This window comes from Anas acuta, chromosome 1 (genome assembly GCF_963932015.1).
Source record: "Anas acuta chromosome 1, bAnaAcu1.1, whole genome shotgun sequence".
Classification (NCBI taxonomy): domain Eukaryota; kingdom Metazoa; phylum Chordata; class Aves; order Anseriformes; family Anatidae; genus Anas; species Anas acuta.
Window position 1 is genome coordinate 182,326,367 of NC_088979.1, and position 14,119 is coordinate 182,340,485.

Genomic DNA, 14,119 nt, shown 5'->3' on the forward strand with positions numbered 1-14,119 from the left:
TGTCCTTCAAGGTTTTTTCACACGCAACAGCTGACTTTTCCCACACCCTCAAACAAAACTTTTCAAGATTCCTTATTTATTTATTTATTTATTTTCCCAAGCAAGGGCCCAAGCAGCAGCACAATGCTAATAAATGAATGACCCTAGTGGAAAATCATGCTGCAGCCTTCTCCTTTACTAGCGTATCACTAGTTGGTGAGCAACCTTCTGTTGCCCACCTTGACAAAACACAGCACACAGTGGAAGAGTAATTGAAGCCAAACGCCTTACCTTTAAGACAACTGTAGCTTTATGAGCAGCATGACCTTAAGCACATCACTACACGTATGTGCTAGGGCGCCTGAGCACAGTGAGACCACAGGCAGCATGTCAAGATGATCTTTGACATCTCTTTAAGTTGTGCACTTATGTCAAACTCAATCACTGCAACTCCTCCAACTTTTTATGGGGTTTTGCACCTTTAGCACAGTAAATGTTGACAGAAGTTTCCTTCAAGATGGGGTATCATATTAACATACAGTTATGCCAGGGTAATAGCACTAGATGCTGCTCCCTGGTGTGTACCCTTTATCCCTCCCTATCAAAAGCAATACTCCCCCCCCCCCAACTAACACACATCCTGCCTGTGACTAATCACATTTGTCATTTGAAACTTTGATTCAGAGGGGCTCTGAGTTGCTTAAGGGGCCATTTGCAGAGAGAAGGAAGAAATAAAGACTGTATGTATGTCTGTTTAATCAGCAGATTTTATTGTTCATTTCTGCTGCTCTTCTAGTTACAAAACTCAAGCAACATTTCTAACCTGCTGTCGTTTAGAGAATTCATTTCGGTGAAGTAACACCATAATTCAGATTCATAACTCCATAATTCAAGTCCACCTGCTAGTCTTCAAGCCAGTCTTCAGAAATGTGGACTGAATTGTGAAGATGTAGCTGGTGCCTCACAAAACTGTATTTTAATCAGTGGTAGTTCAGGTGCTGTACACACACAGAAGGTATGGAACAAATTTCTGCTCAAAACTTTGCATATCTAATATAACAGTTATGAGATAAAATATTCCCCCCCCCTCCATGTGTCTATTTCCATATTAACCATATTTCCCCCTTAGTTTACTACGAAAAATGCAAATTAAAGCAACTACCTACTAAATAGAGATTTATTCCTAGACTTTTACTTTGCTGGGTTTATGCAGACAACTGCAGACAGGGCAGCAGTGTTATGGAATTGCTATATATTGAAGTTGTATCAGGAAAAAAAGGAAAAATACATTGTCTTTCTGGGATGCAGGAAGTTCTGTATTCCAATCATGTCTTTGCTGTAGATAGGCTTGTTAATTATAACATAATTCTGCCCTACTTTTATAAAGCACTTAAGACCTGGTAATCCTTCATCAGGTGGATGTTTCCACAAACTGCATTTCTTTCTGGAGATTCCATATGTAAGAAATGATGTGAACAGGGTCTGTAGCAATCAGTCTCATAAAGCCTCCTTACCATTGCTTCTTGCCTTTGCTGCTGTCCTGTGAAACTATTTCTTTTTCTTCCCCATTGCTGCTGAATGTTTCCAATCCTTATAATATTTCCAATTTACTGTTCAGTACACTAGCAACAATGCTTATTTGAAGAAAATTTCAAGCAAGCATTAACTTCAATGCTCCTCCCATTCTACCTTGACCTAAACTTAAACATATTTTAAAAAATACGTTTTTATTTAACTACTCTATGCTCCTTGTTGAAGTATCACAGTTCATGCTGGCCTCACATATTTTAACACGATAAATCTACTGTAATGTAAAACACTGCGGTTCACTGAAGAGCTAAGCACTCATCTCTACTAAAACAAACTCTCTTCCTTCTGTTGCAAACCTAAGGCTCTTAGCTTCGGCTCCACTGCCTTTGTTTGTTGTTTTTTTTCAATCCCACTTCCTGCTGCTCTGTAGCCAAAGGATTAGCATTAAGCAAGGCATTTCAAAGTCTTGTCTGTGAATCTCTGTATCCCATAGCAGCAGAAGCTGAGGAGAAAGTTCAATCACCACTGAGCAGCAGGATCACTTTACCAGAAATGCCTTCTTCTTTCTGTAATGTATGTTGCTATTGTACATCCTTTTTAGTAGGAGTTTCAAAATTAACTAAATTAATTAAATTGAACTGACTGGAAAGACTTCCAACCATGTGTTTAAACCACCTTAAAACAAGGCTTTCAGAAGTCAAGCATATGGGAATCCCTGAAAAAACTGTTCCACATGCTTTCTTGCTTTTTTTTTTTCTCCTGAAATCTCTCTTTAATTGCAATTTTATCATTTCTTCACACTTACCTGTGCAATTGGTGATGGTGAGGGGTGATGAGTTTATGTTTCCTTAGTGCTTTTTTTTTTTTTTTTTTAATTTGCTTCATACTTCCTCCAAAGACATTCTTTGCACTTCCCAGTGGTGATGTTGCTATGTGATGTATACTTTACTTTCCATGCATACTTGCTATTTACTCCACACTTGTGGCAAGAAAAACTAATGTTTTGATGCAGTTACCCTGTGATGTGTATGGATGAAGGAAGATGAGACATGAGAAAGATAAGCCCGGACTGTTTCACTGGTTCTGAGTGCACAGATACTAACCTGATCTGTCAGTCATAGAATCATAGAATATCCCGAGTTGGAAGGGACCCATAAGGATCATCAAGTCCATCTCCTGGCACTGCACAGGTCTGCCCAAAAGTTTAGACCATGTGACTAAGTGCACAATCCAATCACTTCTTAAATTCAGACAGGCTTGGTGCAGTGACTACGTCCCTGGGGAGCCTGTTCCAGTGTGCAACCACCCTCTCGGTGAAGAACCTCTTCCTGATGTCCAGACGACATCTTCCTGATGTCTGTTGTTTCAATTCTGGAGTGTTTTTGAATATATATATATATATATATAAAAAGAACATTGAAACAGGTCAGAAACCATTAAAAACAGACATATGGTATTTTAGTAATGTTTTAGAAACTTAAATCACATACATAGTTAAGAAATCAACCATGGGAAATGTGACTTTTACTTCTGTTATAGAAGGTTGCTAATAATGGCTAACAGTAGCTGCTCTCTAAAATGCACAGCTTCCAGAAACCTCCCTATGTTGAGGTCCAGGATACAGCAATCTGAAGATTTTCAACCATCATTCAGCCATTCACAGGTGATGAGAACAAGTAAATCAAAGGTCAGTGTCCCATCTCAATGGCTTCCATTGCTCCATATTAAGGCTACCAATGAAACAAAATATTTTCAACTCCGTGCACGAATTCCTTTTTCTATACAGTATTCCTTTTTCTATACAATGATCTCTAGTATTGTAAAACACAATGTTTCACTACTAATTAAAATTATTTCTACAAATTATATTTGGAAAGAGAATTAAATGTGCATGTTTCCATCAACTATATAAACACTCATTTGATGCATTTTGTTGGAGGAAGGCTATTCATGATTTAAGTTTTCACTGTCTTATGAACTAGGAACTAGAATTTGAATACAAAAGACACAGTATTTGGAAAAATCTTTAATAAACATTTTAATACAATATTCAACAGCAGAAAAGTGCCACTTTTCTGACAGGCATCTCAGACAACAGGATGTGATGAAAAGACTTATTTACAATAAAATGTACAATATCAATATCTGTTATCAGTTGTTAAGAAAAAACTAAAAATCAAAGTATCTTCAAAAGTTTTCATGCACTATATACAAGTAAAAAATATTGCCTTCAATTTAAATCCTAACTTCTCAAATCACTGGGATCCTGCCAGTATCTGAACTTTTATAATATCCTTTATAATTATTTTTTCTTTTTATGTGTCTGTTCACAGACTCGGGCAATGTTTGATAAGTCAGTACTGCTCTTTGGTAAACTGCTAGCCCCATTCCAAACTTGAGTTTCTCCCTAGCTTTTAAAGTAAATATGCAATAACCACCCTTTAATATTCGTTCTCCCCATACACTGATCAATAAAGAACACGTTCTCCAGTTTTATGGCACGTAAACTCACTATAAATTTTTAGAGTATCAGAAGTATCAGAAAATATGTAGATTAAATTTTAAATTGACAAATTGTATAGTCTAGTAAGCATCCCATAAAAATTAAAAAAGTGTCATCTACTATCAAAATAATAATCTACCTACAAGTATTGCATCTTGCTTCTGAACTCTCTTAAAAAACAGCTGTTGTAAATATTAAGTGATTTTTCTCTGATGGGAAGCATTTGATTCGACAGGGATTTCTACATTAATTATCACTGGACAAATATGTCCTGAATTTGTCCTATATACTTCTGAATGCAAAGTAATACCATAAAGTAATTTTCCTAGTGGAGCAGTATTTTCAAGCCATGACATCACTATATTGGTTTGGCTTCTCTAAATTTAGTCATACTATCTAATTATGAAAGATAGAAGCAGACACGGGCAGTGTGATCTGACAAAGTTTACCCCACTATGTGCGAGCCTTTGAAAACACAGTCAGGTAATAAACATGATAACATATAAACAATATACATGATACAACAATACAATAAACATGATAACAACTTTGGTCTCCAACAGGGCCAAATAGTAATAATCATTACATGGTCATATTTTTACACCATCAAAATGCTTGCAGAAAAGTTTTGAAGTTTACTGAACAGCTCCTTTTCCATATCTCTGACAATGCTTATTTTAATATATAAATGCAGCATCATTCTGACTGAATTTTCTAAGTAAAATTCACCAGTTTAAAGTAACCTCATCACTGCCTTTTTGAAGGATAGCAGGATACTAGATTGCTTCCATCAGACACCTAATTGCTTACCACCTCCGACTGCACTCAGATCACAAGGCTGTGTGCCAGGAATGTAGTAAATACATCAAATCAACATTCCCATTATCTTTAACTCAATACAGAAACTAAAACTTAATGCACACAGACTGAATTCCTAAGAAAGGAACATAGGTTTTATTATACAGTCTCCAATCCCCCCCCCCCCCCCCCCCCCCCCAAAAAAAAAAAAAAGATTCTCACTGAATTACTTTCTACTTGTAACGCATTACTATACAACATCTTCAGCAACTGTAGTGTCAAAAATTTGGTAATAAACTTGCTGTTTGTTCCCATCTGTGATGTTATAGGACTTGATGAAGCATTCCAGCCATGGCAAGTCATCTACAAATCAAAACCAAATTATGATTTAATATTCATTTCTAACTTTTATAGAAGTAGAACTTGAGCAGGATCTTAACTAGGATCTCAATATGTAAAATATTTAAAGAGAATAAAAATGAATTACTAATTTGAAATTAAAATTCATAACTATTATTCCGGTTTGTATGTTAAAATTTCCTGCACCATCTGACATGGTATTCACAGACAATCAGCCTCCCAGACCAGTCCCGCCCCCACACCACTTGGTTGTAGTTGTACAACAGTGTAGCATGAAGACCTCTTAATAATAAAAACTCATCTCAGTGATACTAACACTAATGAAATTGGTCTCAAATGGAATCTTTTACACCAGGGTTAATTTTTAAAAGTAAAGACTCTGGTATGGTTGTCATCGATATCCATGTACTTTGTGGAATATGCTCCTGTGGTTGGAGCTGTGGCTACCTTGGATGTGTGTGGTTTGGGCATAAATAATTTCTGCCATAGCAGAAATACTGTATGTAACTCTCTTTGAATGAATCTGGACTGAAGCTTTTTTGCTTTATTTCCACGTTTCCTGTAGCACGGGATGCTCTAAATCAGTATGTGCATTCAGAAGAAGAATCACACCCGCAGCATGAGCAATACACTGAATTCCCTTTCAGTTTACCCTAATGTGTACATTCAGTACAGTTCTGGGAAACTTCTGTATGAATACAATCAACATGTTAGTGCCTACCTAAACATAACTGTATTCAAACACCCCTGCATGCTACATGAAGATTTACTGAACCATTACTTTTCTTTCTCAAAAGGGTCTTCTAGATCCCTTTATATAGAGTTATATAGAAGAAATACATAAAAGCATATTAATTGGAACGCTTGGACTCCCTGAATTTATTAATTCTGTGTTTTATCCATACATAAGTTCAATTTTAAGACTTTGCATATGTAACAACAGACAAAAAGACCCCTTCCCTTCTCACCCTCTTTAAAATAACATCAATCTAACCTAATTTTCTTCCTGGAGGACAAAGCGTATTCATGGTCATCTGCATCTTTTGCTGAAGAAAATTATTACTTAAGATTTCAGAGGCGGGAATTTGGAAGAACTTCTCCTGAAAGAGAACAGAAAGCATAAAGTGTTGGAAGAAGGGTAAGAAATCATTAGCCAGAATCCTGACTGTCCTTTTAAAGAACTTAAATTATCCAGAGTTAACAGAAGAAAAATATGATTTTTAACAGGAAGACAACAAACTGTCAGAAAAAAACAGTAGCCTGTATTTCAGTATTCCTTAGTATTTAGGGACTACAGCCACCCAACTCTCTATATATTACTAACTCACCTGCATACATAAGTGTGTACATGCAATTGGCAAGTATTTCTCATAAATCTCCATTACGAGACAATGTTAAGGTGAGAGAGGACAGTCAGTCCTTTGAAGACAAGGGGGCACTGCAATTTGGCTTCATACTTTCACACTTTAAAGGGAGTTCAAGTGGAATTCTCTTTGAGTTCCACTTTTTGAAAGTTTAAAAACAATGGAGAAGGGCTCATGATGCAGGATGCATTTCTGCACGGAAGAATAAAACACAAATGGAGCAAGGAAATGTTAGATAAACCTCTTCTTTGTATTATTTTTTTTAAACTATATACAGTAACATCGCTGACAAAACTCCCACTTATTCTTTCCAAGCTTGTTACCTAATCTTGTATCTCTCAGGGCTATTCACCTTATAGCTTCCAAAGTGAGTTCAAATTTTTGATGGCAACTGCTCCTTTTTAAAAAAATAAACACAGAATAATCTACCTTTTGTGTATAAGACATTTAACAGAACTAATCGGTAGTTAGCAGGTAATCTTGTAGCAAAACTGACACACAGAACTACTTTTTCCTCTCACTCCAAGTTCTTCTGACTATTCACCTTTTCGATATTTTCCTTCAATGATTACATAAAGAAAGAAAAGAACTGAGAGCATTACACCAGCTTCCAGTCACACTTTTATAGGAAAGTTGTACTTCAAAGTAGCTCAGTTCCATCTCAGGTGATGCTAAAGGACCAGAGTTCGGGCTTGGTTGCCTTTGAAGTTACCACTTGCAGGAATGGCAGCTGGCACTTCAGAAAGAACTGTTGTTTCTCTTTCCTGCAGCTGAGCTACAGTACTGAGCAATATCTGGTAAGAATCCAGGCTACTCTGAATTAAAGATTTCTGGAATTCTGAATCAAGAGGTGGTTTAAAATCTTTTTCCCCATCTCCCTTTTGCAGTTTAATTTCTTTACACAAAATGACAACAGACAGTAGAAGAAGACTACTAGTTCAAATAAGGTTTGCAGTCTTTGACATCCTTTGCTGCTAATACACTGTGGTATTTAAGAAAACACATTTTTCTCCATTATTATTTTTACTTAGTCTTGAAATTAGACAAGGAAAATCATTCTTTTCAAAGTCACATTCAACATTGTTTAGTAAAACAATATATAAATATAGTACGATTGATATTTAATAGCATTTAATAGTACTATGTATTAAAGTGTATTACTGCAGGGAAAAAAATCCCATAAAATTGTTTCTCTGACACAATTTGAAGAAAATTATAAGTCCTAAGTGCCACTACACTGACTCATTTCCACTTGGGCAGATGTATTACTCCAGTAGTTTATTCTGAGATCCTAATATTCCCACCTATGAATTACTGGAATAAGAAAACACATAGACGAACTTATATAAAGACAAAGTTACAATTTAATACCAAGTTCTTCTCACTTTTTTGATTGCTTTCCCCTTTCAAAATGGTCCATCTACCATCTCAAAATCTATGCCAATACCTAAAATGTGTGTGCATGCATATGTTTTAAAAAAAAGTATAGAATGACACATTTTTGTTGCACAGAACAATATATTTGAAGGAGCAAACTCACTAAGGCAGATAGCTAGACCAATATCAACTTCTGCCCTGGACTGGAGATGTAAGAAGCAATGACAATCTCTTTTCAGTCAGAAATCATTCACCTTCAGTTCTACATAAAATTCTTCCTCAAACCATCTTTGTGCATCAAACTGGTAATCTAATAATAAAGCTTATGAATTAGAGTAAAAAGGTGAGCAACAACAAAAAAAAATCCTGAAGAGTAGTTATTGGCAGTTTACTGTCAAAATGTGAGATCATCCGAGGTGGATTATGCAGTGGGCTGTCCTAAATCTGGTGCTTTTGAGGATTTTTCATGTGACATGCTTTATGGAATAACAAATACTTACACTATGTTTACAAGCAAAACAAAGCTGAGGGAACTGCAAGTATACAGGAGGGAAGAATAAAATTATATTTTCACAAACTGGAAGGGCATTAAGACAGAAACAAACAAAACAACAACACTTTCCACTAGATACTTATATAAAATAATGGATTTCAGCAAGTCAAATCAACTTTGCATCACTTTTTGCACAAAGAATGTAAAATAATTTCTTAAAGCTGAGGTTCTGCTCAGAAATGAAGGGATTATACCAAGCATGAATCAGGAAGCAAGAAATTCAATGATCACCATTATAGTTACGGACAGAAGCATTATCCGGCAATAACTCATGCTAGGGTACTGGGTTAGCACTTCAAGGAAAATGTGGGCCAGCTGAAAAGAACCCAGAACAACACTGAGAATGATCAGAGTTTACAAAGAACTCTGATATGGAAAAAAAAGATAAAAACTCATACGGTTGTGTTTTATATGTACATAATACTATCATATACATTTTTTCAGTCTTCAGAAGGAAAACTCATTCAGTGTGTAGTGACAGGAAAAGTATGTGTTCTTCAGTGTCTCAGTGGCCTTTGGTTGCTTCAGAGAAGACTGAAAGATTAATTAGGTTAGCAAAGGTTACATAAGGTTAGCAGAGCAGTGGAATAAACTGCTTCAGGAATCAGAGACTAATCTGTCTGGCTATAGCTACAGCCTGGGATCAAGGGAAGCAAGGCCTCTTTTACTTCATATGGAAAACCAAACAAACCAGGAATTACTAAATGGACAACTAATATTAGATTCTGCTAGGAGTTAAAAAAAAGCAGTCATGAGATTTTGAACTAACTGAGAAGCTACCTGTGTAAATCTTTAAACTCATTCACACAGCTTTCAGGCTCCAGAATATAACACTGCCAAAAAAGTGAAATCACACCATGTATAAAAGTCTATGGAAAGATAAAATTATCTATTAGCTTCAGCTTTGACGTTATTCTTTGATATTCTATACTCTGATATTTTATTGAAAAATTAATAAAAATCACTTTCTGTGCATCTTCACTGACGCACAGTACCAATAACATTATAACACTTGTAGTGGTCACCATAAAACAATGCAGGTAACTTAGAACAAATACTTCTACATATACGCAATTGCTATTCTAGTAACAAATAAACTCCAAATGAACAGAATCCATATAGTCTGCCTTTACCAAGGTTTACTTACATAATCAAAAAGGTATGCATTTAGTGCTCCTGTTCCATCAACCAGTGTAAACTTCATAATAAAAACATACTGAAGTGGTTCAATACCTAAAACTGAAGAAAAAAATGGACTTGTTTTTATGTAGTGAATACACAAGACCATAACAACTGAAACTGACACTATCCCTCCTTTACTGGTAACTTACTTTGAATACTGTAATTAAAAGCATAAGTCAGGCTCTCTGTTCATACTTTGAGAGCACATTGCACTTTGCCTGGAAACACTTTAATAAGTGAAGCTCTACAAATACAGAGACATTTTAGAATATCCTTACCTCAGTAAAAGAAAAGATAATATTTGCTTAGATCGGGGATCCTATCTTTTGGTAGGGTCCTCCTACTCTTATTCATAGAAGTTAAAGAGACTTGCTCTTAATTCAGTGGTAAAACAGTATTCCACCTGAAAACATATCTTCTGAAGAAAACACTTTTTTTTAATATGACGTAATAAAAGCTACCAGGTAAACCCTTACTCAGAAGAATTTTACTGGCAGTTCTGAAAATAATCCATTATAGGTGACTATATTCATTATCTCGCTGGTAACAGCAACCATTATCCTCCAAACATCTTAAACTTACAAAGTTACTGCAAGTCAGCATCAATCTCTTCTGGGCACATAATTGGCTAGCCATTTTATGTTTTATCTGATATACTTGTTGGTTATCATTTAATCTGAAAATACAGATGATGAAAGAATAATATACATAAAATAATGTAAATGCTGAAAAGCATTTAATTAACAATGCTTTCATTTTGAGGATTACATGTCAGTCATAGCTGCTGCAACACAGATATGTATTTACATTTACTTAACAGAATGACAATTTCATATAACCACTGTATTGCTCAAATACTTTTTTCTTTTATGAAATCTTTATCAAGCTTAGATATTGCTAGACATTCCAACTTAATATATAAGAACATGAATTAATAAGCATGAAAACATGCTTTTATTTTTCCTTCACATGTTATGAAGTTTTAAGCTCCGTTTTCCCTCCACCATTTTAGTGTGTTGACTACATGAAGTAACAGAGGGAAAACACACAGCAAGAACACACAGATTATTGTATATTTCCTCTTATCTTGTACTTCTTTCAGACTCTGCAATATGCTTAGCATGATATGGCTTGCAGATGAAAAGTTTAACTTCATTAATCATTAAATAAGACTTGCTTTAGTCAGGTCATAAAAACTACATGTTCAAAAGGAAAAGCATTACTAATTTCTAATACTGCAAGCATGTACACAGCTCAAAAAAGACATCTGAACTGATGCAAACAAAGATTAATTACATCTGTACTATGACAAGCTTTACTAGTGACACCTATGGTAGAATAAACTATTCAACGTATAGGATATTTAATTCATACTATGAAAAAAAGTAAATATTTAATTTCAGTTTGTATAAGGTGAATAAATTTTACAGCTTTGTACTCAAAGGTAGCCACAATTTACATGCCATCTGTACAAAACTGCAACCCGCAAACCAAGCTGTTTTGTATACACACTTAAGAATCAGAACACAAAACACTTTTAGGACAGTATCACATCAGCTGACCTTGTGCTATTTCGGTTGGTTCCCATGATGGTCGTGGTTCTGCTGCCAAGGAACTTAGATGCTTAATAGGCTTTGGAGTTGAACACTGCTTGCACCTAGCATTTAAAACAAGATTGTAAGACCAACCAAACACAGAAAGGTTAATACTAGAGGCTTTCTGCACAGAAAATAAATCATTCAAATTTCCTTACTCAATGGGAGCATAAAGTATTTCTATTGATGCTTTAAACAACTATTTCACTGGACACGCAGGCTTTAGACTATAGCAAAATCCTTACTGCTGGTTTTGAGTCATCCCTGAGAAGAAATATCACCACTGAGTTATTCAGCAATACAAACAACATCTTATTTTGTAATAGCAAGAATTAATCAGAACTTACAGCATCTTCTAAAAACACAACAGGTTTAGAAGAGAAATTTGGCTTTACCCATGTTTAAACATTAATTGAGCTATTAAAGCTATTAATTCTTTTACTGCTGACATATTTACATATAATTATGAATTTGACACAGTGTGACATAGTACGTAAATGCTGCAAGTGGATGAAAATATTGAAAAATTTCTGAAGTTGTTCTCATTTTCCTCAAGAAGCAGAACATATAACAGAACAGCTATTTTTTCCAAATTAAGCTTCTGTGCTAGCATATTACAGTTAGTACATGTTTAATTTGGTTTCTATCTATTTGAGCTACGTGTCAAAAGTCAACAGGCCTAATTCCATCCAAGGGATACGAAGCCAAGCTCAATGAAGTTAATTTTATTTATTTCAGAAAGTTGTGAACAGCCACATTTGGAAAGGTCAAAACAATATACAGTAAATGGCATTTGTATTCATTTTATCAGGCTCTTACGGGAGGGCACTAGGGTTCACATAAAATACGCAGTATTTCTGCATAGATTTTATTTATTTATTACTGCCTACAGGCCTGAAGCAGTGCAACACACTAGAGAGCTCTGCTTGAAGTTATTAGGACTGCCAAGAAGTAGGACTTAGTAGCTTGCATGAGGTAAACTGGTATTTGAGTTTACTGACCTGTATGCTGCTGTGCAGTACTGGGAAAACATACTGCTGCTAGCATTCATTGAACAGGAAAAAAGTATTCCAAGTCACAGCACTGACGGCAGACCTAGATGAGCGTACTATATTCCGCAGCTCTGGGAACTGTGGAATTCAGACATCTGTTGAAGATGTTCCTACAGCTACTGGCATCCACAAACAGGCAAGGTATTTTGCAGTGTTGTGGATCTCAATATACAACAAATGGTGAGAAAAGGTTGTCCAAAATCAGGCTTTCCCAACACTAGGAATTAGAGAGAGAACAAGACTTGGATCGACAGCCTGAATTCATTTTCTGGGGTCTGCGTTATCTATGTGTGAAAAAAAAACAGCTTACAATTTTAAAGCAACATATGTTTTGATCTTAGTCTACTGGTCTACTGACTAAGACCAGAAAATGGTATTTGACTGTCCAGAAAATAGGAGATTTGGACTCAAAATGAAGATTTAGGCATTCTGCAGCCTGAAGAGGCTCATATGCACATTTGTCTATGTAGTTAATGCTGTAAACACAGACCAAAGGCAAGACTGAAGCTGGTTTGCTGTGTAATTAAAGGTGTTTATTTTATACTGCAAGTGAGCAAGATACCCAACTACAGTTCAGTCAAAAGGATGCTTTTATACATCCTTTGTATCAAAGATTCTTTGGACACATTATTCCTTGATCGCTGTCATTTGAATTAATGAAGTAAATGATCTCTGTTTAATATTGAAACTCTTTAAATATTAATAAATACCTTTAACCTACCCATAATATTTTACTTTTCCTTGTAAAAGAAAAGGAGCTGAAAGATCTAATAATTCAAGATCATTCTTTGTAGATCTCACAGGAATAACACATTTAAATCTTCTTGTAAGTTTCCAGATTTCTTTTGATGTTCCACCTATTAAAAACAGAAAAATGTTTTCTTAAACTGTAATCAAGCATAAATTGAACAAGTTGTGTTGCTTGGCTGACTGGATGCTCATTTCAGGACTTTCACTAAAAACTGAAATCCATTATGGGAAAAAAAGGAAAAAAGGTCTTCTCACTACCTCAACATCAAACTCAATTAAAGAAAAATCAATGATGGAAATTTATTAGAGCAGATGTCTTAATATCTTCCTTAGAGTTATCATGCTAACCATGAAGCTCTATTTAGTTAAAATCACTTCCCTATAATTTCTACTATGATTTTACTAGCAATTGTCTTAAAAAAAAATAAATAAAGTGTGCAACTTCATCTTAGTAACTGCTTTTCCAGCTTCTAAGTCGCAAGAATCTATTAATTTTCAATCATTAGGTTATGAAAAAGTATCAATTTAAACACATCACATTTGACAGGAGGCCTGACCAGCACAGAACAGTGACAAACCCTTCCTTTGACTGTCTAGCAATGCCATGCCTGATGCACCCCAGGGTATGGTTGGCCCTTTTGGCTGCCAGGGCATGCTGCTAGCTTACTTGTTGTCAACCAAAAACCCTAGATCTCTATCCGTAGAATCTAAGAAAGGGATCTCTCCAGCCTCTTGTGCCCCAGTCTGTGTAAAGACATTGTCAAGACTCCTCCACCCCAGGTGTAGAATCTAACACTCGCTCTTTTTAAACTTCATTTGGTTAGTGACTGCCCAGCCCTCTAGTCTGTCAAGATCTCTCTGCGAGGCCTCTCTACACTTGAGGCAGTCAGCAGTTCCTCCTTATTTATCTGGAAATAGTAGTTCAATAAAAATATATTATTTAATCAACTAATGAACAACACATAATAAAAAAGTAAACAAAATAAATGTTTTCTACAACTATTGTTTATCACTAACTATAATTAAGACCTTTCAAAGATTTCATTACAAGCAATTATGGCACTGGAATGCAAAAT

The 14,119-nt window shown here is 35.4% G+C and overlaps 1 protein-coding gene across 1 annotated transcript in view; it reads right to left on the minus strand.

Annotated features, from left to right (window-relative positions):
• Positions 1-3,518: 3,518 nt before the first annotated feature.
• The window catches only part of POT1 (protection of telomeres 1), a 72,966-nt gene continuing 62,365 nt past the window's right edge, over positions 3,519-14,119 (minus strand). The window contains exons 16-20 of the mRNA XM_068669621.1: positions 13,015-13,150; positions 11,209-11,303; positions 9,612-9,703; positions 6,165-6,270; positions 3,519-5,173 (exon numbers count right to left, since the gene is read on the minus strand). Of these exons, the coding sequence (XP_068525722.1) occupies positions 5,061-5,173; positions 6,165-6,270; positions 9,612-9,703; positions 11,209-11,303; positions 13,015-13,150 (542 nt within the window). The 3' untranslated portion in view covers positions 3,519-5,060. The remainder of the gene's footprint in view (positions 5,174-6,164; positions 6,271-9,611; positions 9,704-11,208; positions 11,304-13,014; positions 13,151-14,119) is intronic.